Below are 26,359 nucleotides of genomic sequence, written 5' to 3'. Positions count from 1 at the left end.
TACAATGAATTGGGTCAAAATACTTTAAAAACTATTATTGTACACATTTCTAAACTAAATGTTAAATACCACAGCAGATATGTTTCCATTGTTCATTGGAATATTTGCATTAATACATCAAATGTCCCTTTGAAGATCTCATCAGACAACGTCAGAATCTTAGCAATCTCATAAATTAGGCGCCAGAGAACCAGCACTCTACTTCGCTGGCTGCATCTCCAGTGTACAAGCTGATAAGACCTAACATCTAGTATTTAAAATAACCAGTATCATTGGCTCCTTGGTTCATCTCAATATATCATCATTGGGTCTAGTGGAGAAGGAAGTTGACTTTCTATCAACATATAATTGGGAAATCTCTTCAGTACATTAGAGTTGTCTACCCATAGCATGCTCTATGCTTGGAAGGTGTATGGAGGAGAGCAGCTGGCACTAGCTATTGTATTTTGACAAAATTGATTCAAAACAGTCAATGGTACTAGTGTGTGGTTTTAAGAACTCTAAGGCGGTGGCGCCAGCCCTTAGAATCTGAAAACAGACTATCTTAGCTAACATTGCATGGCCTACCATTGTCATTAGTTAACTATCAGTGTTGGAGGAAATGGAATCCAGGCATATGCAGGCAAGGGTGCCAAAAAAAGGCTTTGCATACCTTGACCAGCTATGGGAAGATGCCACCCCACAAACGCTTTGGTCCATGCCGCCAGGAACGTGTGGCTCTACCAAATGATGACAGGACTGCCCAGATTCCATGCTGGGAGCACTCCCAAACCTCACTGCTGTTTGATCTTTGGTAATGACTTGCAGCTGAGTAATGATGGTTCCTCCCATAGTTTTCTACTTTCAGGATACAGCCAGATGAGAACAGGATGTAGGAAGTAGGGAGGCAGTGCAGATCTTAAATTGTAGCTAAGATTAGGGTAATGAAAGCGAGGTCAGATCAAAGACTACTGGGCTTGTTTAAAGTCACACATCTGACACAGACAGCTTGAGAGCTGGAGGACATGGTGTGGTAGACTGATAAACAAGCATGGCTTTTTCAATGATGAATCACCCCCTGGCCTTTGCTCTGGCCTTACTTTACACTCTGGTATTCGTAGTTGTATACTTATAATGTGAGAAATAAAACTAGATACACAGTACCAGCATTCAAAGAGAGTTCGGGACTGGTCAGTGGTGACCAATCTTTATTAGCCATGGTGTTGCTGAAAATAGTTTGTTGAACCATAAAACGTAAACTAACAATTGAAGCCCTCAAGTACAGTGATCTTGGTAGGACAGCAGCTTTGCTTTCACCCCTAATCCTAGCTACAATTTAAGACCTGCATTACATCACTATTTCCTACATCCTGTTCTCTTGGGGCTGTATCCTGAAAGTAAAAAACCAGGGGATAATTATTACCAAAGAACCGCAGATCACACAGCAGTGAGGTTTCTGAGAGCTCCGGGGAGGGGATCTTGGCACAGAAGTCACAGTGGGTGGAGTGGCAAATATATCCTTAGTTATAAATTCTGCAAGCACACTTTGCGAAGCTGTAACTTCAGAGCCAGGAGAGCATTTATGTTGTGACTGTTCCTTCATAGAAAGCACTAAAAATGTGGACTCTTTGCCACCAAACTGTCTTCTGCCTCTTCTGGGGGACATTGTTTAGTGCTGCTCGTGCTACTACTCCTGCTACTCCACAACCCATCTGCCCACGTGAGTAACCTGTAACATTATTTATTGGAGTGTAACTATTTACCCATTTAATGCAGCACCAGTAACAAAAAGAGAGTACAAATCCCCAAAACAACAACATTAAGGATAGAGCATGAATAGAAAAAAAAAGTGTTGCAATGGATCTGGAAAAATGGACAACATATGAAATGTGTGCATATGAAAAGGATTGGGGCAGAGCATTCCATGCCCCTGAGGCTACATTCCATTGGGCTCAACCGCCCAGGTTGGCTGTAAAATCCTTCAGATGGTGAACCAAAGCTTTCTCAAAGAACTTACTTTGCACAAATGTACTTTTTGGCTTCCAACTCGAGTCAAGATAACCGTGGTCCATTGTCCTGCTGCAAAGCTCTAAAGGTCATAATGATCAAAATATATTTCACAAAAAAGGCAACTAGTAGCCAGAGGAGAAGAGAGAGATAGATAGATAGAGAGAGAGAGAGAGAGAGAGAGAGAGAGTAAGTGTGAGAGAGATACTTAAGGAACACAAAATACTGCTACATTTCAGCAGTAGCATGTGACACCAGCTGTCATTTTTGCATATTCCGCATTCCCATGGTTGAGGAGCATCAACACAAAGCATGGTTCCATTATTCCATGTATAAAAATGACAAGCGGTGCTGCAACCTAAACTGTCCAACAATGTAAAGATTAAAAGTGGTGGAGTTCTGGAGCCAAAATGGCAGACGCGAAGCCAGTAGACAGTAATCTAAAAAGGGCAGGTAACCTCTGTTTATTTGATTCAGAAGCAGAGCTCCCAAATTCTTGATGGACACGTGCCTTAGGAATACTGGTGGTGAAGGGAAGACGTTGTTTATGGTTTAGATTTATTTAGTGGAACGTAAGCGGTGTAAAGCCATTAGCAAGCGCAACACGATGAACATTGAGTAACAAAAAGCTGACTAATGAAAACAAGTTTTATTAAATGTTCAGCTAAACATTTCAAAATGATGTCCATTAAATACACTACTTTAACAAATACAGAGAGCAATTACTGCAGATAAAAGAATGTACAAAATAAAGGAGGGGTACCACTCAAATGGATTTGTAAGTTTGATACCTATTCGCCTTCAGAGAAGAACAGTTACAGTCATGCGTCAAGGCTCACAGTCAGAGCATTCCGGAAAACAGATGGACTTTTTCTGGGAAAGTAGATGGACAGAGTTGCTAAGACAGACAATCAGTCTTCACACACCACATGTTGGCATTATTGTAGGAATCTGTCAACAACCACATCCAATGGGAAGCTCATTATGGAAATATGCCCATCAATCTGCCTCCTGAGCCCCAGGCCTCACATAGAAAGACATGAAATCAGCCCGACACAGGTTGCGGAACAAAAATCATATTTCCTTTATTGCATATCAGGAGGACAAGCCCACCTGGCCCACCATGTCCCACATGTCATCAGAGTCCTCCAGCTTCATCTAGGAAATATGATTCAGTACCCAAAATCACAGATTAAAACGGAGAATCCAGAAATATGATCAAAGTAAGTTATTGTGGCATACATTACAATCCATCCTTGTGTTTCCAGTTACCACTAATTCACCAACAATCTTGTCATAGTTAAATTATCCGTTAGTCTAATGACATGAATCCACATTTCTTATTATCTAAATCATTGAAACATGTGTGCCATGTGACCTTTCCAACATAATACTAATATTCTCCAATTAACTTCTATTATTCTAGTTTGAATTACTCTGAGGAAAAGGGGTAGGAGATGAAAACAGGCACATATGACATCCCTAGCCTCTCCGAAGAGTGCAGGAGAAGAAAGTCGGAGTTATCATACTACAATTTCAGTACAATATATAGTAATCTTGCAATTACACCCCTAACCGCCCCAAAAAAGTATAGGAAAACAAAATCTGCTGTTATGAGATGTCAAATGATAAGTGTAACCTCTACAATGCTTTAATAAGAAAAGGGAAGTGGAATAAAAAGTAGAGATGGTAGAGGGAAAAGGAAGGGAGATGAAGATTCAAAAGAAATATGTGTGGCCCCTTAAACACTCCCAATGTGTGGCAAATCAATTTGTTCGCACTGGGAGAGGGACAGCTCATTAAACTTAACCAAATGAGATTTCACAATATCATGCTCTGCTGCTTCTCTAAAAGAAATAGGCACAGCCCACTATCTTCATTCAAGCCATTAGGAATCAAACAATCAAATTCATTGATCATTTTGCTTTCAAACTGACTAAGGACCGATTCCTTACTGTCACTCAGAAGGTTGACATTGCAACTCCCTGTAAACTGCAATGATAGCTTAAACTATGGTGTCTGCAAAACGACCCACCACTGGATGCTTGGGATCATTATTTTTAATAGCATGAAGGTGTTCTGTAATTTTTATGGATTTTTTTTTCATTGTAGAACCCACATATAGTAACCCACAGGGGAAGGAGAGAACATTAACAACAAACGTCGTGGTATTACAGATGATATCTCATTTGTGAAGTTTTAAGTTTACCCATGTGGCACATGTGGCCTTTAGCATTGGAAGAACAAATCCTTCAGCATCTCTGGTATACAGAGTCTCGATAGTGGTCTGGCCGGGTTTAAGGTTGGGTAGTCTTCTGAAAGTAAGCTGTGGTCGCTCACTTGTCACATCCTTGTATTATTTATGTGCCTGTAATAGGTGGCAAAGCTTGTTTCACATTTTACTCAGCATATAGGCCTATTTATTATAGGCAGTAACTAATAGGATTTGCCTGTCATTCCTTAGCATTCTTGTTCTACTGTCCATTGGAGGCTATCCTGTGACACGTATAGTTTGCAACCTTCTTTCCCTCTAATCTCAAATGAGTGAACCTTCTCTGGACATGTTATCATCTGTAGAATTAAATAGTTAAATTCCTATTTGAATGAACAGTTTCTCTTTTCCCTGATAAAGGCTCCATAGTGAATTTAACAAATCTGAGAATGTGGAGGACTATAAGCATGTGAGATATTATTCATGGATGTGTCTTTCTGGTGGATGGAAGTCTCTGGTCAGTTATTGATTATCTTTTGATTTGAATACAAGTAATCAATCAGTTCTCCATCATACATGAAAGTTATTTTTAGATTTTATTTATTCCTGTTCAACCGTTGGTCACTTCTATTGCATCCTCACTTGTCACATCCACCCAGAGACGTTTTTATGGGAGGGCAAAAGGGGCAACCGCCCCGTGCCCCCACCTTGGAGTGGGGCACTACAAGGCTGCCTGATCTAAAGAAGTACAATTCCATTGTTCACCAGACCTAACTGGCATACGTCAGGATATTATATGGCATGCTGCTGAGGCTCTAAACCTATTGCCTGTCTGTTTTGACAAGTACAGTCTGCCTTGATCAATTCATCATGTAATGCTTTCTGCGTTCACTGTGTTATAAAAAGTTTGTGTGTTCCTTACGGCACAACTCCTGTAGCATTCTTTCCTTCCTGTGAGAATTATGTTGATCATGTGCAACAGCGAAAGTTGAAATGCATATTGATAAATTGAGTGCCACAATGGTTCCGAAGTTAGCTCAGTGTATTAAGCACTCATTACAGAGATATGTGTTCATATGCAAGAATAGAATAGCACATTCTAGCAAGGCTAACTGAGCCTTTCCAGTGTCTGAAGAGTATAAACCTGCCTGCATATGTACTTGGATTTGCAGCACAACAGGTGCTATTATCAGCAATGCACCTGCACCAGATAGGGGTTGCTATAGAAACTAACATGTCATCCGTATGGTGAAGGTCTAGAAATTGGCTTGTTCAGATGAGGTGCTGTCAAATCTAGGCAATCACCTCCAACAATGAGCATAAAATGTTAGTTCAAGAGGTGAATAATTATCGAAATTCAAGATTGTGGAACCAAAGGTTTCTTGCTTGTATCCTGGCTTTGCCGCATATGATACAATGGGCCTCATTCCAAGTTTGCCGATACAGTAACAACGGTACCGGTAAGCTTGCCGGTACCATTGTTACCTTGCTGGCAAATGAATTCTGCTCGCAGGTGCCTTGCCGCCTGCCAGGACTGGCATGTCGGGTGGACCGGCACCCGCGAGCAGAGCATGCGGATGCACCGGCACCATTCAGAATGGTGCCGTCCATCCGGCCTCCCCATTCCCATTGAGCCCTATGTGGCTTGAATGGGAATGAAGTGCATTTTTTTCCGCCACCCAGGAATGGGCAATTACTGGATCCAGCAGGGCCGTAATGACCTGGTAATTGCCCATTCCTGGGTGCCGGATATACTAGCGGCAGCCGTGCCTGTTATACCGGCACGGCTACCACTGGTATTGTAATGAGGCCCAATGATCCTGGTCAAATCATCTAATATCTCTTACATTACTGTGCTGTCTTCTGTGAAGTTTGCCTTCTTGCGTGCTGGTGGCATCATTTAGCCCATTACTTGATCTTTCTTCTTATGCAGGCCATTGAGTGCAAGGGGTGGTAGACAGAAGAGAGCGGACCAGATGTTGCAAGCCTCGGGCAAGCATATTTCAGTATCTGCTTGTTTGACACAAACAGTTTGCTTTTTTGTAAAAGTCAAAGGTTTTTCTGCAAGTTTTCAATTTCACAAGCCAGTGTTTTGGAAGTATTTAAAGCTTTTAAATACAAATATTTTTAAGTTGTCATAGGTCTGGGCGAAGAAGGAATCCCTTGTGGTAGCCTGGGCCTGGAGACAATTTGTTTTGTTGAATAGAAAACAGGTGTGCCTTAGTAGATTGACTGAGTGACTGAGCTCTTCAAAAATGTCCATGGAATGGCATAGCTTGTAGTCGGGTGCTTTGGAAAATCCAGCGCCCCTCAATGCGGGTGGAATAAACTTTCCTCATTAAAAAAAAACACAACTCAGCTTATGCTGCTTGGCACATTTTAAATAGATTTAAAATCAGGAGGGCGATTGAGTGAAAGCAGCATCACCAAATGCATTTTGGCTGGAACCTCACCTACTTATCGCCAAAAAAGATGCAGATGATAGACCCTCCCCATCTCCATCGAGCCACGAGTAATGGGTGCCGAGGCGACGGAGGGTAAATCCATATGCATTTGAAGAAGCATCAGTGCGGAAAAATCAATGATTGGCTCTTTCTGGTTCTATGGCGTCATTAGCACTGCAGAATACATCTCGCATTTGGAACATGTGCGTGATAGGTTTTCTGAAATCTGCTCAGAAGGAGCAATGTTTTCAACAAGTCATTAAATGGATGTAGATCAAGTTGGCAGTGCCACTGGTAGATGCCAAATAATTTGATTCATGTACAACTGTGATGGCATTGCCCAGAATTGTTCCCTGTAAGGGCACACCCATGATGGGGTTGGCCAGAATGCCAGCATTTGCCACACCTGTGATGGTTTTGCCTCCACATGAACAGCAATTGCACATGTGAGAATTTACCTATGACGGCTTTTCCTCAACCTGCCAGCATTTGCTCATGTATGACTATGCAATTTACATTAAACATAGTCATAATCATAATGAAAAGACTTCATTCTCCATGGTTAATGCGTGACCTAATAGTGCACATGCACACACCCTAACCTGCAGATAACCTTCCCCATTGTTTCAGACTCTCCATTGTTTTGTCTTTACAGCAATACTTAATAAAACATTGAACAATACATTGCCCTTCTCCCTTCATTAATACCCGATCTGTGCTAGACCTCTACATTTCCGTTGCAGGAATTCCAGACCCCTCTCGAAACTTTGAAAAATGAGAAGCTAGTTCATAACATGCCGCACGGTGTGTCTTAATGCTCCTTTAAGCACATCCCCAAATGCACAGTTAGTGGCATAAAGGTACCCTTATATGCCATGAGCTGGCTGGGAGAGTAAACACTAATCTCCTGATAATGGTTTGTATCGCGCTAATCATGCTTGTTCTACGCTTGCAAGTATGAGAATAGCTGCTCCTACAACCCCAAGCCTAGCATTGGTAGCATTTGCCGGTACCATGTTCTGGTCTGCTTCTTTATGCCCAGTAGGCATGCACATACTAGTAATGTAGACTATTCTACGTCAATATTATGAATTAACCATTTCGAAAATGCCCACCCAGCCCCCTCAAACGCCATCTAACGCTGGCCCCACCATTCAGATGGGAAGTCCCATCTTGGAGCTCCCTCTGCCACTTTAGCCATGTCACAGGCTGCCATACCATGTATTCAATTTGCCATGTTATCAAATGCTACCCAGCATCCCGCCGCACAATACGCAGGCCACCCTGTTACACCCAAAGAACCCGCACATTGTAATTGCTGTTCCATTTGAAAAGTTTCTATACTTGATATTCAATCTAATGTGGACGTAATAAAGTCACAATTATCAGTCTTGTTAACCCAGCGGGGAAACAAGAGATGCCTTAGTCAACATCTAGCCATTCATCCCATTCCTAATGCCCTCCATTTGGCTCACTAAAACACCCCAATGCTAAATCTTTGGTCTGGTTTATTATACACTAGCAAACCCGTTCCAAGTCTGCCCCTTCACATCGACAATACTGAATCTCGAAGATCTATCCGCGCCAGGTTAAAATACACTATTACGCCAAAGGATAGTCTAATCGCCAGGGGCCAAGCAGGGCCAGAGGTTTCTGGTTTACCTATGTCCATTCCTCCCTTAATGGCCAGACAAAAAGCACCTTCAATTAAATACTTGATATCACCTCATTCAGATCCTATTCACTCTAAGCGCTAAGAAAAGACCTGTTCTCTATACATGACAAACGTTCAGAAACTCTGCAGAGGTCCTGCAGCACATCCAGAGTCCCTTATCAACAAAACTATCCGCTGGCTGAGCCACACCAGGGGTTGCCTATCAGTAATACACCCAGATATCTTCAGAGCCAACCGATATGCTGATCCGATCAGTCCTAACTATGACTACCTTCAGTTGGTGCTCACCGCAGGACTTCTGGTATAAGGGCTATTTTCTGTAGAATTTCGTACTTTACCTCCTGTGAGTTCACCGATCACACTGAGACCCCACCTCCCTGTTCCACAGGAGGTGCGGCGGAAAGGCCAATTCCACCTGACCTCTGGGAACCTTATTGATTTGACATGAGAGACTGAAAAGGAAAACAGGACTCCTTGCACTTTGCATAAAGTCCCCCAATCTGTAGTAGGACAGAAATGAGGCTCTGTCCCCTCTTTTGCCACCCGCAACTTTCTGGCGCGGGACCACAAGCAGTTAAAAAAACAAGGACTTGGTGTCCATTCTTTCTTGGAATATTAGTGGGATGGCCAATAAAAACGTGGACACTGACTGACACGATTTTATTGTACAAAGCAAAATCATCTGCTTTCAGGAAACCTGCCTGTCTAAATCCATTCCCAAACCTTACTACCGTGCCTTTTTCCTCCCAGCTCAAAAAGCCAACAAAGGCAGTCCCAAAAGCGTATTATCGATTTGGGTACACGTTAGCCTTGGAATATTGTGTAAATCCATTGAAGTGGAGTCCCCTGACCTTTATGCATGGGACTTGACCTTAAGGGTGGTATTAGTGTCCTGATCCTGACTATCTATGTAAGATCGAACCAATAAACAATTGCAGAGCTCGAGCATGCCATACCTGCGATAACTGATTCTACAGATATCGCACCTAAGGCAGTGTTGATATTGCTGGGTGATTTCAAATGCCAGCTTGAGCCTGCTCACTAGTTCTTGATGATATATGGGGTATTTCAGCATTGCAAGAAGACCCCCACATCTCTGGTAGGTATCCACTAGCTAGTTCAGTCCTAGAGATCTCCCACTCCAATGGGCTAATACCTTGCATTGGACGCTACCCAGAGGACTCTCCAGCCCGTGTGGCGTTCCGCACACACTACAATTCTAGTTAGTCTAGATAAACATGGACCGATGGGGGATGTCCAACTCCTTCCAAGTTATTGAACACCTGGAAAGCAATCATGACCCTCTGATTGCTAATTTCTTGCCTCTATGAACTGGGCTAAAATGCCCAAATGCTGCTGCACCATTAGTCCAGGCTAGATCAACCTTTACATCTAGAAGCAGTCAGGTGGTGTTCACTCATTGCTTTTGCACTGCTACCAAGTACCAACTATATATATATATATATATGTATATATATATATATACATATATATATATATATATACTCCCACGTTTGCAAGATTATTAGAAGCCTAATGCAGCCCTTACACCGCTCTACTTCTATGACCCTTTAGTGGAAAGGTTAATGCCCTTACTATTTCAGAAGTGACATAGAGAGATCTAAATGTAGTAAAAAAACACAGGGGCTGCTATGACCAAGAGTGTAGGAGAGCCAACACAACATGCACCTATTGGAAGGAACCCTCAATGAGTTAAAAGTCAAAGACATGAATATAAGAATCTGCTAGCAAAGAAGAAATCCAAATTCACTGGATTTCTCTACATGAAGCAAATATTTTTGGCATACGTTTAAGAACCGGATCTAGCTCTGGTGGTGAACATTTAGCAAAGAACATCCCACCCATTGTCTGGTTTGATCACTTCCAATCTCTCTGTACCATCCAGACAGTGCATTGCTGTGAATCCAAATGGAGCCTAGTGAGAATCTTGTTGAGGGTGTTATAAATTCTACTGTCAGTATAGACCATAGACTGGTTTTGGTGTCACCAGAAGCAGAGGCATAGACAGGGTAGGGGCCACCTAAAATCAGTAAATGCCCACTAAGCGGTGCTGCATGAGCATTTACAGATGTTAATGTCACTGTGGTGGGCCCAACCACATTAGCTTCAGCCCCCACTTATTAGACAATCCTGGCTACGCCTCTGACCAGAAGTGGAACGAGCAATCCTCTCCCAACATGCTGGCAAAACCCCTGGCTCTGACTTTTTGCCAGTTGAACTCTTCAAGAGTACCACTGACATATATGGGTTCCCTTCCTCACAAAGTTCGTCAATGAGATTAATACAATTGTGTCCCACTTGCAAAGTTGGAGGGTTCTGACAAGAAAGGCGACAGAGAAATTCCATTATTCTATAGACCTATATCTCTTGTAGACTCCCTAGAAAAAATATATTCTAAAATTCTATTGTACTGTCCTGAAGAGTGGACCGACAATCTTAACATCTCTTCACTAGCCCAATCCAGATTTTGCAAAGGGGTCTCAACAATAGTCCAGACATTTAGGCTACAATTTATACTGCAGAAATGTGTGATCGTAAAGCCCCAAACTATCTACTTGGCCCTGGTAGAACTGCAGACAGCATTTGATACTGTTGCCAGAAAGTTACTATGGGAGACTCTTGATCAACTGCAGGTACCTACCAATTAAGTCATTATACCTTAGAAACTATGCACAGATACAATGGGGTACACGTGGTGAGTGCAGTAACCTGGTAGATAGAAATGTAAGACTAAGCCAGGGATGTGTGCTGGCCCCTTTTTTGTTTTTATTATACAGTAATTATATAGCTTCAATGTTTAACTCTAGGTCACCATAAATGGAGTCTCATTCTCTTTGCGGATGATGCTGTACTTATAGCTAAAAGCCCAGGGGGTTTGCAGCATCAGTTTTCCTCTTTTACGGCTATATGCAGGAATTATTTTTATTTATCTATGTATTTATTTATGTATGTATTTATTTATTTATTTATTTATTATTTGTATCGCGCCAGCAGCTTGCAAGTATAAGGGCGCAATTACATAAACCCATGGGACAGGGAGGACATATAGGCACAGCACGGGACTGGTGGTAAACCACACATAAAGCGTTAACTGTCTAGCTGTAAACAAGGTTATAATCACTTAAATAAGTGGGTTTTCAGTTAAGCATGGAGTGTGATACATATTGTTTCCTGGCTGGTTTCTTGCTTTCGTAGATGCAGCTGAATTTAGAAGGGGGTGAATTCAAAGTGCGGCTAAATTCCACACATTGGCTAAATTGAAAATATGGCAGAATAAACTCTGTGGCTATACTCTAAAATCTGCCTGTACTCAAAAAGTAGCTAAATATAACCCAGTGGTTAAACTCAAAATGCAGCTAGGTATAACACAGGTATAACACAGGGCTAGTCTCAAAAGCAACTAAATATACCACAGTGGATATGCTGCAAAAGAGCGCGGTTGGATGTAACATAGTGATAATACTTACAATGCAGCTAATAAATACCACAGTGGCTATACTCCAAAATGCAGCTAGGTATGCCACTGTGACAATGCTCAAAGGCAGCTAAATATAACACAGTGGCTATACTCAAATGAGGGAAATGTTAACACAGTGGCTATACTCAAAGGCAGAAAGGCTTGATTCTTCACAGTGGCTATACTTAAAAGGCAGCTAAATATGACACAGTGGCTATACTCAAATGAAGGAAAGATTAACACAGTGGCTATATTCAAAGGCAGCATGGCTGGATTCTTCACTTTGGTTATACTCAAAAGGCAGCTAAATATGACACAGAGTATCCAGTGATTTTAACAAAAACATTTCAGAGAATTATTTTTCAATGGAACCAACAAATTGAAAAAATATCAAATTTACAAAAATATATTTATGGGGCGGGATAAGGGATTAAAATGGGTGGGGAGGGAGTTGGGGTGAGGTTATAAACATAGGAACATGTAGGGTTTGGGCCCCCCAAATTTAAAATAAAACAACTTTGGGGATTTATCGATTCTTTTGTTTCATTAAAAAATTATTCTCTGAAATATTTTGGACGTAACATCACAAAGATCCATGACACAGTGGCTATACTCAAGATTCAGGTATATATGAGACAGTGGCTATAATCAGAGGCAGCTACATGTGAACAGTGGCTATACTAGAAAATGCAGCTATATATGACAGAGTGGGCCTCATCACGAGTCTCGTGGTAACCCTTAAATGCGGCGGTAGCGCTATCACTGCTGCATTTAAGGGTCTGCCAGATCATGGCTTTGGTGGATTTCCCCCCAGCTCAGAGCTGGGGGGAAATCTGCGGCAAAATTGCCGATTTTCGGCACAATTACTGCCGGCGGGAAATCCACCGGCGGTAATAGTGTGAATTTTCCCCATTGGGCCCAATGGGGAATGAGGAATTCCCGAATGGGCCCAATGGGAATGGGCAATAACCCTTCCGCCAAACCCGTGATCCAGTGCTAATAGCGCCGGGGGGTTTGGCGGTCCCTTTTGGCACAGAATCTACAGCCAGACTGATTCACATACTTGCAGATGTGTAGAATTTGCTTAGTTGGATATAAGTTCAGTCTAAATCGCATGAACTGACTTCTGTACCACGAGTTGGGAAACTTGGATAAATATTTTGGGATATTATCGAAGGCTTTGCTCTCGTTTTTCACTGATGAGAGCAAGCAGACAATGAGTATTTTTATCCTCCAATGTCTTGATCCAGTTGTCCTGCCACAACTTCCTCTTCACCATCCCTGGATTGCTGATCAGTATTACAGGGTCAAATTCCAGTTGTTCTAAGAGCAGCTGGCAGCCATTGCTCCATTGACCTAGTATGTCCACACTGCTTTTTCAACATTTCCCTTCCCAGGACTTGAAAAGGGCCTGCCGGAGAAGGCAACTGTAAGAGGATTCAATTCAACACTACAGCTAAGTCAACGCCTAGTCTATAATACTGAATGAAAACCCTTATTGATATAACTTTATGTCCAGTTCATGCGTTCTGGATGACTACCCCTATATAACACCCCTCTCTTGGAATCCTCCTGACCCCACTGAGCCAAGAAGTAGTTCTGTTTTGCAAGTTAAAAGGTTTATTAGATAATTTAAACAATAGATATATAATCAGACTTTATAATAAATTAATAATTGAATATCACACTTAATCTGATATGATAAAGATTAACAACAGAGAATCTGGCACTAGCACACTTCTTGATAATCTATGATGAGTGATCATAGGATGGATAAGATAGCAACAATACTTTTATGGTTTCAAATGGATGCAATGTGGAATGAAATGCAGTAAAGAAAATAACTTGATAGGATTGCAGCAAAAACAATGTAATCACTTTCTTGGACAATTCACCCCCCCTTTTATGCAATGCAAGGAAATGGAAGGAAGGCACACAGTTCTCAGAAATGCAATTAAATGTGATTCAGTTAACCCCAGCAAGCTTAGACTACAGAAGTTGGAAACACAGGCCCAAAAATGCTTTTATATGTGCTGGCAATTAAGTGAAAAATATACTAAAATGCTTTTAATTCCCTCTAGGAGGTTTAGGGTGAGTGGTATATGCTTTAAATAAGTTCAGGATCACTTTAGCAAGGATCTAGGGTGTAACTAGCAGGTTAAACGAATTTCTGGCAAATGGAAGGCAAGCAAACTGCTGTTTGCACACGTTGAGAAATTTGCAAATCGCGGTAAATTCGATTGCGGCAAAACTATAGGGGGTAGGAATGCGGTTCTAGGTTCGTAGGAAAGCCACTATTCTCAGCTTTCAGAGGAAAGTTACTGCAAGTCTCTAGCACAAACGGTCATGGAGATATGAGCGATTAAATAAAGGTCGTTTTTCAGATTTGAAATTTTAAAGTTAAAAAAGACAAGTGCAGCTTGCAACTAGAAAATGACAAGTGACAGCTTTACAAATGACAGTTGACAGTTAGGAGGCAGTTCTACTTAGATTAAAATAGGATTGAATTATATTATTTTAACTAAGAGATTGGTTCTGCACAGTTTTCTAGGTACTCACACTATATTCTTGAGTTAAATGGGCCTCGCCATGGATCTGGTCAGGTTTTAGACTGAACTCTGGTCTCTGCACTTCACCGTGATCTGGGTCAGCTCTCTCTGGTTCTGCTAACAGGTCAGCTCTACTCTGCTGGTCTGGGTCTCTAGTTCTCTGAAGGTTGATGGATTTGAAGTATGGATTTTCCCGGCAGAGCTTCCAGCTGCAAATGGATTTGAAGGTCTCTATCTGTCCTGTCTCTCTGCTTTTATGTGTTTTGAAAATGGGTGTGTGTGAGCAGCATCACTAGCCAGCCCCTCTCCACTTATCATTGGCCAAGCTTTCATTTCTCCCCTGATTGGGGGAGCTAAGTTGTGTCAGAGTGATGTCAATTTACAGCCTGCAGAGAGTCCACTCCTCCTGTCAACTTGCACACGAATCTAGATTTGAACCAAAGACATATTTGCAGAGGTACATATTGTTTTAAAATCATATGCACCCATCATGCATTACAGGAGGTATCCGCTGTTCAAACTCTGCTCTTCCTGGGAGCTTGCATTCAGAAATGGCAATATTTTGCACTTTTTAACTGGTTTGCAATTTCTGACATTAACCCAAATTTATACACATGTGCGCAAGGAGTATGGACATTAGTTGATGAAGTGTCAGATTTTTCACATGCACACATTTTGAGTAATATCCTCTTTTCCGCTAAAACCCCCCTGAACATGCCACCGGTTCTAAAAACCTCTTAAAATGTGGGCAGAAAAATCACAAGAATTATGGTGTCATTTATACAATTTTCACATGTCCGCTCTATGAGTTATTAATCTTTTTAGAGTTATGTTCTGGCCCCAAAGGGGTGTGGTTTTCCTCCAGCACAAGGTTGAATTTCTGGTTTTTCCAGTTCTGCCAAGCCAGCTTGCTCTCACAGGCAGTGCCCCTCCCCTGTGCTTCCAGGAGAAATCTCCATTTACGACTCCCGCCATAAAACATTTGCCTGAGTCAAGACAGGGCTTTGTTCAATTTCCTGCAGAGCCCAGGTAATTCAATCAGGGAAGTGTCATATCCCTTTTGGTGTGAGCAGCAAAAGGGCAGCTAGGCCTGGGAACACAGCTGTGACTCAAGTTTCACTCCTGATGGGGGTAGTTGCCAGGCAAATTGGAATCTCTTCAAGCCAGTTTTTAGCTACATGTCATTTTTGTTCCCCAGTTTCTGCATTCAAATAAAACTAAACATTTTCACATATGCAGCTAGAAGGCTGATTCTAAGTTTAAAACTATGACATTTAAACAATTGCAACCTATGTGACACTCAAAAGTAGGTCACTCAGTCAATTTAAACATTTAGATTTTTTTAGTGTCTTTCAGTCCACATTTACTTAAACTGCTGAAATCCACAGCTCAGCCAGTCTTGTTATAAACCTTCAAGTCACTTCAGAATATAACTTTACATTGGATCCACCTCTCAGTAAGTCTTTCTTTGGCATGTTTTGGGTTCATTTATTCAGTTTTCTACAAAAAAAGTAAAATCTGGTGGTTTTAAAACGCCGGCTTTTGGATAGTGGTGAGTACTGGTACTGCACCCCTTTTTGGGATTTAAGAAAATGAATTCTCCACAGTTATGGGTTTGCTTTTGGCAATCAGCATTGCCATTCCCAATGGTTTCAGACTACTGTGTGGGTAGTCCAATGGTGGTTTTAGGCAGTGTCCTTCTGTGCCCATAACATCGGCAAAAATGAGTGGCAGCCTATTCTTCATGCATTTCCCTGTGCATTTTCTGGGAAGCTCTGGCCATCATGATGTTTTCCATGTCAGTACTGCACAGTTTTGAGGTAGGGCTCGGATGCATGGGTAAATACATCCCACAAGCCCCCCTTTTTGCGGTGGCCATCTGATCTTTCACTGGTGGGAACCGCGAGATCTGGGATGTAGTTCTCATCTTCTTCCGGTGGATGGCCAGTTCAGCATCTCTTCCTCCATCCGGTACTGGTCGATCGGTTCTCCTCGCCGGTCCTGATGGGAATATTGGGCGGTACCCCGGGCCCGTTGCGTCTCTGCTCCCGGTCTCTGGATCGTCCTCCTTGGCCCGTCTCCCGGTTTTCTTTCTCCTAGGACGACAAAGGAAGAGCGGCAATACCTATTCATGGACATTTCTTCCACCACTGTTGAGATAGTGGGGCAGCATATGCATTTCATCATAACGAAACATTACATTCTTATTTTGAAAAAAAAAACATTATAACGAAGAGACAGTTTCGTGCAAATCACAATATTTAGAGACTAGATGTGGTATGTTTTATGATTGGAACTGAATTAATCTGAGACAGTACTCGCTAGGATTCCAGAAGATTCCTCCAGTTGTTGCAGAGTGTGCCTGGGATGGCAACATTTCAATTGGTTTATGTGGACCCACTTGTCTTCCCCCGCTGCCAAAGGACCTTTGGGGATGCGGATCTTGTAGGCCACAGGGGAGATTTTGTCGATTATCTCAAAGGGTCCCTTCCATGTAGGCAAACATTTTCGCTGCTTGGCCTGGTTCCTTTGGAAGTTGTATAGATAGACCCGGTCTCCCACCTGATATTCCTTCCTGGAAGTTTTCAGGTCATAATGGGTCTTCATGCTATCAGCCGATCTTTCTAGATTCCGCTGAGCGTAAGCAAAAGCATGTTGAAGGTGTTTCCTTAAATTCTCCACATACTCATGAGTGGTGGAGGCATTTATCAGTGTCTGCTCTTGGGTCCTGTAGAGCAAATGCTGCGGAAGCACCATCTTGCGCCCCGTCATCAACTCAAATGGTGACATTTTGGTTGCAGATGAAGGGGTAGATCTGATGGCCATTAGGACCAGAGGTAATCGGGTATCCCAACTTGGCCCAGAATCTGCCACAAACTTCTTTAAGATGCTCACAATTGTCCGGTTATATCTCTCTACTGCCCCAGAAGAAGCTGGTCTATAAGCAATATGCAACTTCCTTTTAACCCCCAGTATCTCCCACATCTTTGTCATTACTTCACTGGTGAAGTGGCTACCCCTGTCTGACTCAATCCTTTGAGGTAGACCAAAACGGGAAAATATGTGGTTAATCATCAGGGCAGCTGCGGTTTCTGCCTTGCAATTTGGGGCTGGGAGACATTCCACCCACTTGGTAAACAAGCATGTCACAGTCAACATGTACTTATTCCCCCTAGCCGAGCGAATCACGGGGCCTACGAAGTCGATTTGTAAATCTGACCATGGCAGGGTCATCCCCCGCTTTTGGAGAGGCGCGCGGTGCGTGAGGGATGATGGCTGAAATTGTGCACACACAAGACACCCCTTCAAGTATTGGTCGAGGTCCTGCCCCATGTGTGGCCAGTATGCAACCTCTCTTAAGATTTCCAATGTTGTGTGAAACCCCCTATGACCGGCGGTGGCCGCATCATGGGCGTGACTTAACATCAGGCTTCGGAATGAGGTAGGAACCACCCACTGATCGTGGCCAGCTTTGGATTTCCTTACCAACAAACCGTCTTGGATCCGGAACATTTTTGGACATTTCATCAACACTCTTAGGTCCTCTTTCCCAATGTAATCGGTATCCGTCAGGGGAAAGTTCTCAGGGTCCTCAAGGTGTTGGTAAAACTTACCAATTATTGGATCCCCCTTCTGAGCGGTAATCAAATCAGCATCAGGGGTCTCCTTACTCCATTGTGCAATTGAAAGGTCGTTGTGAGCATTTGCCTGGGACCTAGTGATAGCAGTGACCTGGATTTCCCCCAACAGGGACTCAATCTCAATTAGATCCCCTTGGATGGTCCCGGTTTTGGCCAGCTGATCAGCTAAGTCATTTCCAGTTTTGTCTGGTCCCTCTACTTTGGAATGACCCTTGATCTTTTTCCAATAGATGGTCATCTCATTCGAGGTGACCAGATCATCAATGTTTTGAATCAACTTCCCATGTTTCAAGGGTTTGTTGTTAGCACATAACATGCCTCTGGTTTTCCAATTAACCAGGTGCTCCACGAACCCGTTCCGTACATAATCCGAATCTGTGATTATGACCAGTTCGTGGAGTTGATGCTGGACAGCAGTGAGGATGGCCTGATGCACAGCCATCAATTCTGCCACCTGACTACTTCGGGGACCAATTTTGTATCCAGCGGAGGGTTCTGGGGACTCATTCACCCATGCATTCCCTACGCCAGCCACCGGTTCTTTCTCCCCGTTGTTGTCAACATGGTAAGAGCATCCATCCACATACACAGTGGGCATTCCCTCACACTTGTCTTCTTCAAAGACTTTGTGTGGGGAATTAAGGTATGCCTCCGTGTTGTCCTTGACTTTTAGACTTTCGTCCTCGAGACAGTTTTCTCTGGCACAATCATGCAAGTCAGCCAGACCTTGCGCGAGGTGACTCTTCTTGTTTTGGCCATATCTGACCTCCACAGGAAAGCCTTGCATTGACAGAATCCAGGAAGTAATTCGGGAATTACTCACATTTCCGGCCCGGATTCTGTCACTTTGTAGATATTGCAGAGGCTGGTGTGGAGTCTCCACTATGATGTGTTCCCCCTGGATAAACGGGCGGTAATTCTTCAATGCCCACACCGTTGCCAGGAGTGCCTTCTCACAATCGTTGAATTTTTCCTCCACAGAGGATAAAGTTTTGCTCGCATAGGAGATTACTTTATTGACCTTGTCATGCTTTTGGTATAATTCTGCCGTCAAGCACGTATTAGAGAACCCCGTCTCCAGGAAGAACTCCTTGTTTCTGACAGGGTAAGCTAGGCAAGGCGCTTGTGAGAGGCTTCTTTTGAGTTGTCTTACTGCCTCGGATTGTTCTGGACCCCATTCCCACTTGACCCCCCCCTTCAGGAGATGAATCAGGGGTCTGGTAATCTCTGCGTAGCCCTCAATGAACTTTCTGCTGTAATTAGTCAGTCCAAGGAGGCTCCTTAGTTCTCGCAGAGTTGTGGGGTCTTTCAGTTTCTGAAGTGCTTCCACTTTCTTTTCCTGTGGACAGAGACCCTGAGGAGTAATCTCATGCCCCAAGAAATTAACACGGGTTCTACACCACTGTGCTTTCTGAAAGGAAAGTTTTGCTCCGGCGGCCCTCAACTGCGTCAGAACATAACGGATCTCCGCTATGTGTTCCTCCACAGATGAACTTTTGATGAGGACATCCTCTACATAAGCCAGGTTACCCCTCGCACCCAGGTCGGGCATGGCCTTATGTAGGAAAATATTGAACTCATTACCGGAGTTAAGGTATCCGAAGGGAGTCCGGGTCCATGTGTACTGCTGGCCCCCAAAGGTAAAAGCCAGTTTGTATTGGTCCTCCCTACTGACAGGCACGGTCCAGTACCCATTGGTCAGGTCTATTGCAGTGAATACCTGTGACCCCTGGATCTGGGCCAGCCCTTGGTCAATGTAGGGCAGAGGCCATCGGGAAGTATGGACCCGTTTGTTGAGCTCCCTGAGGTCGGCACAGAGTCTCCACTGGCCGTTTTGCTTCAATATTCCCAGCACCGGATTATTGAAAGTGCTGTGGACTGGACGGATTATTCCCCGGGACTCAAGGTTCTTAATTATTTCAGTAAGGGACTCCATTGATGCGAGAGGCAAGCGATATTGCTTCACAAACACAGGAGTCATGCCAGGGTCCGTGGGGATTGTTGTTGTGTGGATGTCAGTGCGACCACAGTCATATGAGTCTACCGCAAAGAGATCTTGGAAATCCAAGAAAACTTGTTTCAACTTTTGCTTTTGTTCCAGAGTCACACAGGCATCGGCTAGGTTGACTCTCTCTTCCACCATCTGCCTGAAGCCTGGAAAAACTTCTGGTTTGGCTATGTCAGCGGCCTCCTCCAGCTGGGTGGAGAAGTCCCTGGTCAGAGTGCTGATTTGGACTGGAGGCTTCAGGTGGGAAAGGCAGCCCTCATGGACTTGGAAAATCACCTCATCCCTCCTGAAGTCACAAGTCACATCTTCCTTACCATAAGGGCAAGAAGTGTACACCAGGAAGTTCCCCCCATGCCGGGTAAAAATCCTGTCTGGTGTTGTATGGTCCTCACTGTCACTGTCAATGCAGTCCTTGGGGATTGGTCCTAACAGTTCATTTCCAAGATCAATGGAGAAATGTCGGTCATCAACCGCCATTCCAATAATGGTGCCTGCGGCTAGAGTAATACTCTTTAAGTCGCTGTTATCCACCTCTATTAGAATGGTGTCATGTTCTATGTTGACTAATGGAGTTGGGTTTACTCCTAACCCTTGCAGTTGGAGAGAAGCATTTAGATGTATGTAAGCATCAGGGTTTTTCAACTCTTGTCCCCTTTTAACTTTCACTTCCAGGGAGAATTGTCGGGTCCTTTCTGGGATGGTGACTTCCTCTTTAACCTGAATTTCAACTGCATAAGGTAGCAATTGAGCTGACCTAAATGCTTTTTCTGGATCATCAAAGCCCATGGGATTATCCGCTAATCGGGACCAAGCTTTGAAGTTTATTAGGTCCAAACTAATGGCAAAGCGATTGAGAATGTCACTGCCTAAGTAAAAGGCGGCAGGGACGTCTCGCACGACCCAACAATTATGGACTATGCTCTTGTTGCCAATGGAGATTTTGAGCATACACCTGCTTGGCAGGAGATGTTTTGAATTGGGTGCTTCCAGGTCCATTTCCCATTTGTCTATCAGTTTGAAGGTGGGAATGGCTGGATCTTTAGGGAGTTGGCAGAACATGGCTTCGCTGATGAAGCTCTTACCGTTGTTCACACACACTCGAGCGAGAACAGAGTCCTTCCCATCATTTAACTGAACAGGGATGAACAACTGCTCTCCAATTTGCTGAATATCAGCCAGGCTCTGAGCTGATTTCACATCTTTCTGGACTATAGGAGTGGGAGTTTCAGATTGTGGATTGGTATAGTGTTTCCTTCCAGCGTGGAATACCACTTTAGACTGGAAGGAAGGTTGATTTTCAGAAATAGAGAGGACCCTCCATCACCAGTCTGTTGTCCTACTGCTATTACTGTCACGTCTGGAATTTGGCTATTCTGGAAGTGAAATTCTACTTGGTCAGGTTTTTGTTCAACCATGTGGCAGGTGCCGTTTAAACTAACATGGTTGACACTCTGTTTTAATTTTATTGGTCGGCTAGTCTGGGTCCAGAGGACCTTGTTTACGCAATCTATTAGGGGTGACAACCTTCTCAGGAGGTCATTCCCTAGTAAACAAGGGGTGCCCTCTGGAGTCACAACTATGACTGGGTGTTTCAACTTGTGTCGCCCAATTTTAATGTCCAAATCTGCAGTCCCCTCAATGGGAATTTCCTTCCCGTCAAAGTTCTGGAGTTGTCCAGGAAGTGAGGTGAGAGGAATTTGGTAATTCTCTCCCCTTCCTGCATTCAGTTCGTCAAAGGCCCTTCTGGACAGAAGGGTAGCTTGAGATCCAGTGTCCACCAGTGCCAAAATTGTACCCTGCCCCTGTACTTGTACCGGGGCATAGTATCTTCCCTCCTTCTCCTCAAGGGGGCACAGATAATGTACATTTTTGGACAACTGGTGGGCTAACTTTCTGGTTTTGGACATCGCTAGCGAAGAGATTTGGGCAGAATTCTGTGGAGAGCCTTGGGAATCTGAAAGAAAAATTTGGCAACTGGAGATCAGAGCCATTGTGGGTTCCCCTGGCTCCAGTTCTGGGCCGCCCCCCCCCTTTTTGAAGGCAGTCACCAGGATGGGTTTGAACCAGGGGATTTTCTTGCGGTTGGTTCTGGGATGAGATGGTGGGCGGCGGTAGCTCAGTCTCCACATCTCCCCAGTCTGGATTTGCATCCCTAGGGACCCATTTTTCTTTGGGAGGAGTTCCCCCCTCTCTGAAGGAGAAGATCCTTTTCCCAGGATCCTCTGAGGATCCCTCTCCCTCAAATTGGAAGACCTGTACCTCCTCCTCAAACTGAGTCTGTTTGGGTCTTTTGTTTCTCCTACCCCCCCTCTGCTCCTTAGGAGGCAGACTTTCAGGGGCAAGAGATTTTGTTTCTGGTTCCTGGGTTTCCAGGGGCTGTTTACAAGTGAGGAAGGAAGCTTCCTCCAAGGCTTTACACCCCCCTTCCCTTTGTGCCTCCTCCCTGGGAACCGGTGAGTTATCGGGGTGCTGCCCCCGTCATTGTTCTGGGGCACCAGGTCCAGAGTTGGGTGCGTTCTGCGCCGGCATGCCGATCTGAGGGTTCTGCTGAGCCCTCAGTATGTGACCCAGATCCCGCGCCATGTTTTGAACCTGGCGCTCTAACTGGGAAACCCGCTCAGGCTGATACGGGGCCCTGTTTTCTCCCCTGGGCTGATCCCGGGAAGGGTAGCTGTCCCTCCTCTGGTAATACCCCGGGTTGGGAAGATTTGGGTACCCCTCCACCCTTGGCCTCCCCTCTCCCGGATTCAGTGGTCTGGGCTCAGGGAATTGGGGAAAGAAGGATGGATGGTTTTGGGGCTGAAAGTCGGGTGGATATCTGGGGAAAAAGTTCTGCCCAGGGTTTGGTAAATTTCTGCCCTCCTGTGGAAAGTTTGGAGGGAAGTTCCCTGGGTTCGGTGCTCGGTTGGATCCCCCCCTTGGGCTGGGGGAGTCCACACATAACCCAGGATGGGTCGATTTCCCTTGTAACGGGGGCTTACATAATCAGGAGAGCGAGGGACCCCATTTGTGGGGCTGCCTCCCTGGCTCCCTGTCTGTGACTGGCCCGAGGACCTTCTGGGCCTAGCATTATTAGGTGCAGGTAGGTTTTTAGGCCCCCCCATCTCCAAATCCAAAACGGGGGTGACCTTTACCTCTGCCACCTTGGCAGCAGCAGGGGTGCTGTTGGCTTTGGGGTTTTTCTGGGCATTACTTTTGCTATCTACCGGTTTCTGCACCTCATAGATCCGGGTAGCCTGTTCAATGACCCAGTCTAAAGATCTTTTCTCGTGAAAATCCCTCACGAGCTGGGTCATTATGTATTTGGGCAAGGCATGAAAAAATGTATTGATGAATTCTCTACTGTCTGTGCGCACCCTTCTGGTGGTCTGCGCAAAAGCACGTTTCAGTTCCTGCACAAATTCTTGTGGGGCCTGATCCTCCCCACATTGTAAATTGTACGCTGCCTTGCGAGCCTCTTGAGGATTTCTATGAATGGAAAAATGTTTCAAGATGGCCGCCTTATAGGTGGACCATCTTAAATTATTTTGGTCCTCCAGCCCCGCAAAGAAACTGGAGTATTCCGGGGAGAAGGTCCACTTTACATATTGAATACAGCTTTGGCTGTCCTTCAAATGGAAAGTCTCCATCATTTGCTCAAACAACTCTAAGTGCTCCCAAACAGAATACTTAGCGTTCTTATGGTAAGGCGTGATGACGCTCCTGATTGCCTTAATCTGCTTTAAGGGGTCCTTAAGCAAGGCCCTTTTTGCCTTATTGGCCTTTTTGGTTCGGGTAACCCTTGTCCATTCATCCTCTGACTCAGAGGCACTGCTCCCAGAGGTTCCCGTCTGTTCTTCCAGGTTTTCCCGGATTCTGCGAGCCTGGGAATGGCTGGCAGAATGTGGGGACCTGGTCTCCTGTGTCCTGCGCAGTTCAGAGGAGTCTTCAGATTCCTCCTTGCTGCCAGGATTTGATGGGTACCCCCTCCACTGACCTAACTGGGCAGAGGTTTTCAGGATGCCCTTAATGGGCCTACTCTCCTGGGGTTCCCCACTGAACTGTACTGTACTTGGGTGCCCATACCCGGATGCCCACCCCTCCATTCCTGAGTGGTACTGGCCTATGAGCCCCATACTTTTAGCTGGATAGTAATCTGCCATCCCTGTGGCCCTGTGCTCATGTGCGCCAGGGGACATGGGGGTGGTAGAGTCCAGGGACTGGGAGAGATGAAGGCCCCTGGTGTTAGGGCTCCTGAGGTTATGGTCAGGAGTCTCTCTTTCCCAGCGGACCTCATCTCTATCCGCCCCTGCTCCCTGTTGCAATGCAAGAGCCTGCATTTGTGCTTTCAGTTCCTCAGTCAAGGCCTTACTAGACTCTATCAGTCTCTCCTGCATCGCTACCTGTTGTTGGAGCCTATCATTGTGTTGACAGAGGGCCTCATTTTCCCTCTGTGCTTCCTGGTTGGTCCTGGAGAACTGGGCCAGTCTTTGCTGCAGGAGGTTTACCTCCTGAGTCCCATCCCTACCGGCCTGCTCCTTTCTTGCCAGAGCATCTTCCACCCTTCTGGTGTGCTCTACCAAGTTCTGGTTTTCTTTTTGGAGGTCACCCAGCCCCTGGAGGGCCAGGTGATTTTCTTCAATTTCCTTTTTTAAGTGGCAGACTTCCTGGCCTAAAGTGTCTCTTTCCTGACTGAGAGCCTGCATCTGTGCTGCCAGGTCGTCCCTCTGCCTTTGAAGGGCACCAGCTTTCCGGCGCTCTTCATCAAACTCTGCCTGGGTATCCAGGTCTTTCAGAATCAGTTTATTGCTTTCTGCCTTTTCCCTATCTAGGTGGCCTTGCAGGGTGACTACCTGCTCAGCACATACCCTGTTGAAGTCCAGTTGTTGCTCCAGCTTTTTCTGGCTTTGCAGTAGGGAGTCCAAACCTTCTTGGTGTTCCTTCTGCAAGGCCCGAAATCTGGTATCCTGTTCTGACTTTTCCTTTTGCAGCACATCCATATCCTCCTTTATTTTAGTGATGTACTGTCTGGTCTCATTTTCTGACTCCTGGCTTCTGTGCAGCCTTTGCTCAGAAGAGTCCAGATCAGATTGGGCCTTCTCTAACGCCATCTGTTGCCTTTTTGCCAGATCATGGCCTTCAGCATATTTATTCTGTATGGCTCCCATATATAAATATAAATATGCCGCTATCCTAACAATCTTGTCGTGTTCATCTTTGGCCTTAGGAGCCATATACAGTTCACTCAGGGCCACATGTAATGGACCCTGATCTCTCCATAAGTCTGACCCTGTTTCAGTGGCCTGTCGCGTGATGGCCTACAACCAGGCCTCCTGGCCCTGCTCAGCCCATTCACCTCTCACAAATAGTTTATGTAAGAAGTGCTCTCTGGCTATTTTCATATCTACCAAGGTCGTCATTCTAGAGATTGGTCTCTGTCCTGACTTACAGAAGTTAGTATTTTATTTTTGCAGAACAGAACTTTTCTTGGAGTGTCCCTTTTAAGGAATGCTTCACAGCGTAATGCAGCGTGGTGATCCGACTGGATGTATGTATCCCGTCAGTTAGCACACTGTATTAAGCTGCACAAGTGGTATTCTAACCCAGAATCCCGGCTACGAGCCCCCAATTTGTAAGAGGATTCAATTCAACACTACAGCTAAGTCAACGCCTAGTCTATAATACTGAATGAAAACCCTTATTGATATAACTTTATGTCCAGTTCATGCGTTCTGGATGACTACCCCTATATAACACCCCTCTCTTGGAATCCTCCTGACCCCACTGAGCCAAGAAGTAGTTCTGTTTTGCAAGTTAAAAGGTTTATTAGATAATTTAAACAATAGATATATATATCAGACTTTATAATAAATTAATAATTGAATATCACACTTAATCTGATATGATAAAGATTAACAACAGAGAATCTGGCACTAGCACACTTCTTGATAATCTATGATGAGTGATCATTGGATGGATAAGATAGCAACAATACTTTTATGGTTTCAAATGGATGCAATGTGGAATGAAATGCAGTAAAGAAAATAACTTGATAGGATTGCAGCAAAAACAATGTAATCACTTTCTTGGACAATTCACCCCCCCCTTTTATGCAATGCAAGGAAATGGAAGGAAGGCACACAGTTCTCAGAAATGCAATTAAATGTGATTCAGTTAACCCCAGCAAGCTTAGACTACAGAAGTTGGAAACACAGGCCCAAAAATGCTTTTATATGTGCTGGCAATTAAGTGAAAAATATACTAAAATGCTTTTAATTCCCTCTAGGAGGTTTAGGGTGAGTGGTATATGCTTTAAATAAGTTCAGGATCACTTTAGCAAGGATCTAGGGTGTAACTAGCAGGTTAAACGAATTTCTGGCAAATGGA

At 44.3% G+C, this 26,359-nt stretch overlaps 1 protein-coding gene across 1 annotated transcript in view; it reads left to right on the top strand.

The window, feature by feature from the left end:
• Positions 1-1,526: 1,526 nt before the first annotated feature.
• LOC138471866 (ficolin-1-like) overlaps positions 1,527-26,359 on the top strand; it is a 396,029-nt gene continuing 371,196 nt past the window's right edge. The window contains exon 1 of the mRNA XM_069609725.1: positions 1,527-1,699. Within this exon, the coding sequence (XP_069465826.1) occupies positions 1,597-1,699 (103 nt within the window). The 5' untranslated portion in view covers positions 1,527-1,596. The remainder of the gene's footprint in view (positions 1,700-26,359) is intronic.

Source organism: Ambystoma mexicanum, chromosome 8 (assembly GCF_040938575.1).
Source record: "Ambystoma mexicanum isolate Mex_15411 chromosome 8, UKY_AmexF1_1, whole genome shotgun sequence".
NCBI classification, from domain to species: domain Eukaryota; kingdom Metazoa; phylum Chordata; class Amphibia; order Caudata; family Ambystomatidae; genus Ambystoma; species Ambystoma mexicanum.
This window is presented reverse-complemented; position numbering and strand designations above follow the sequence as displayed.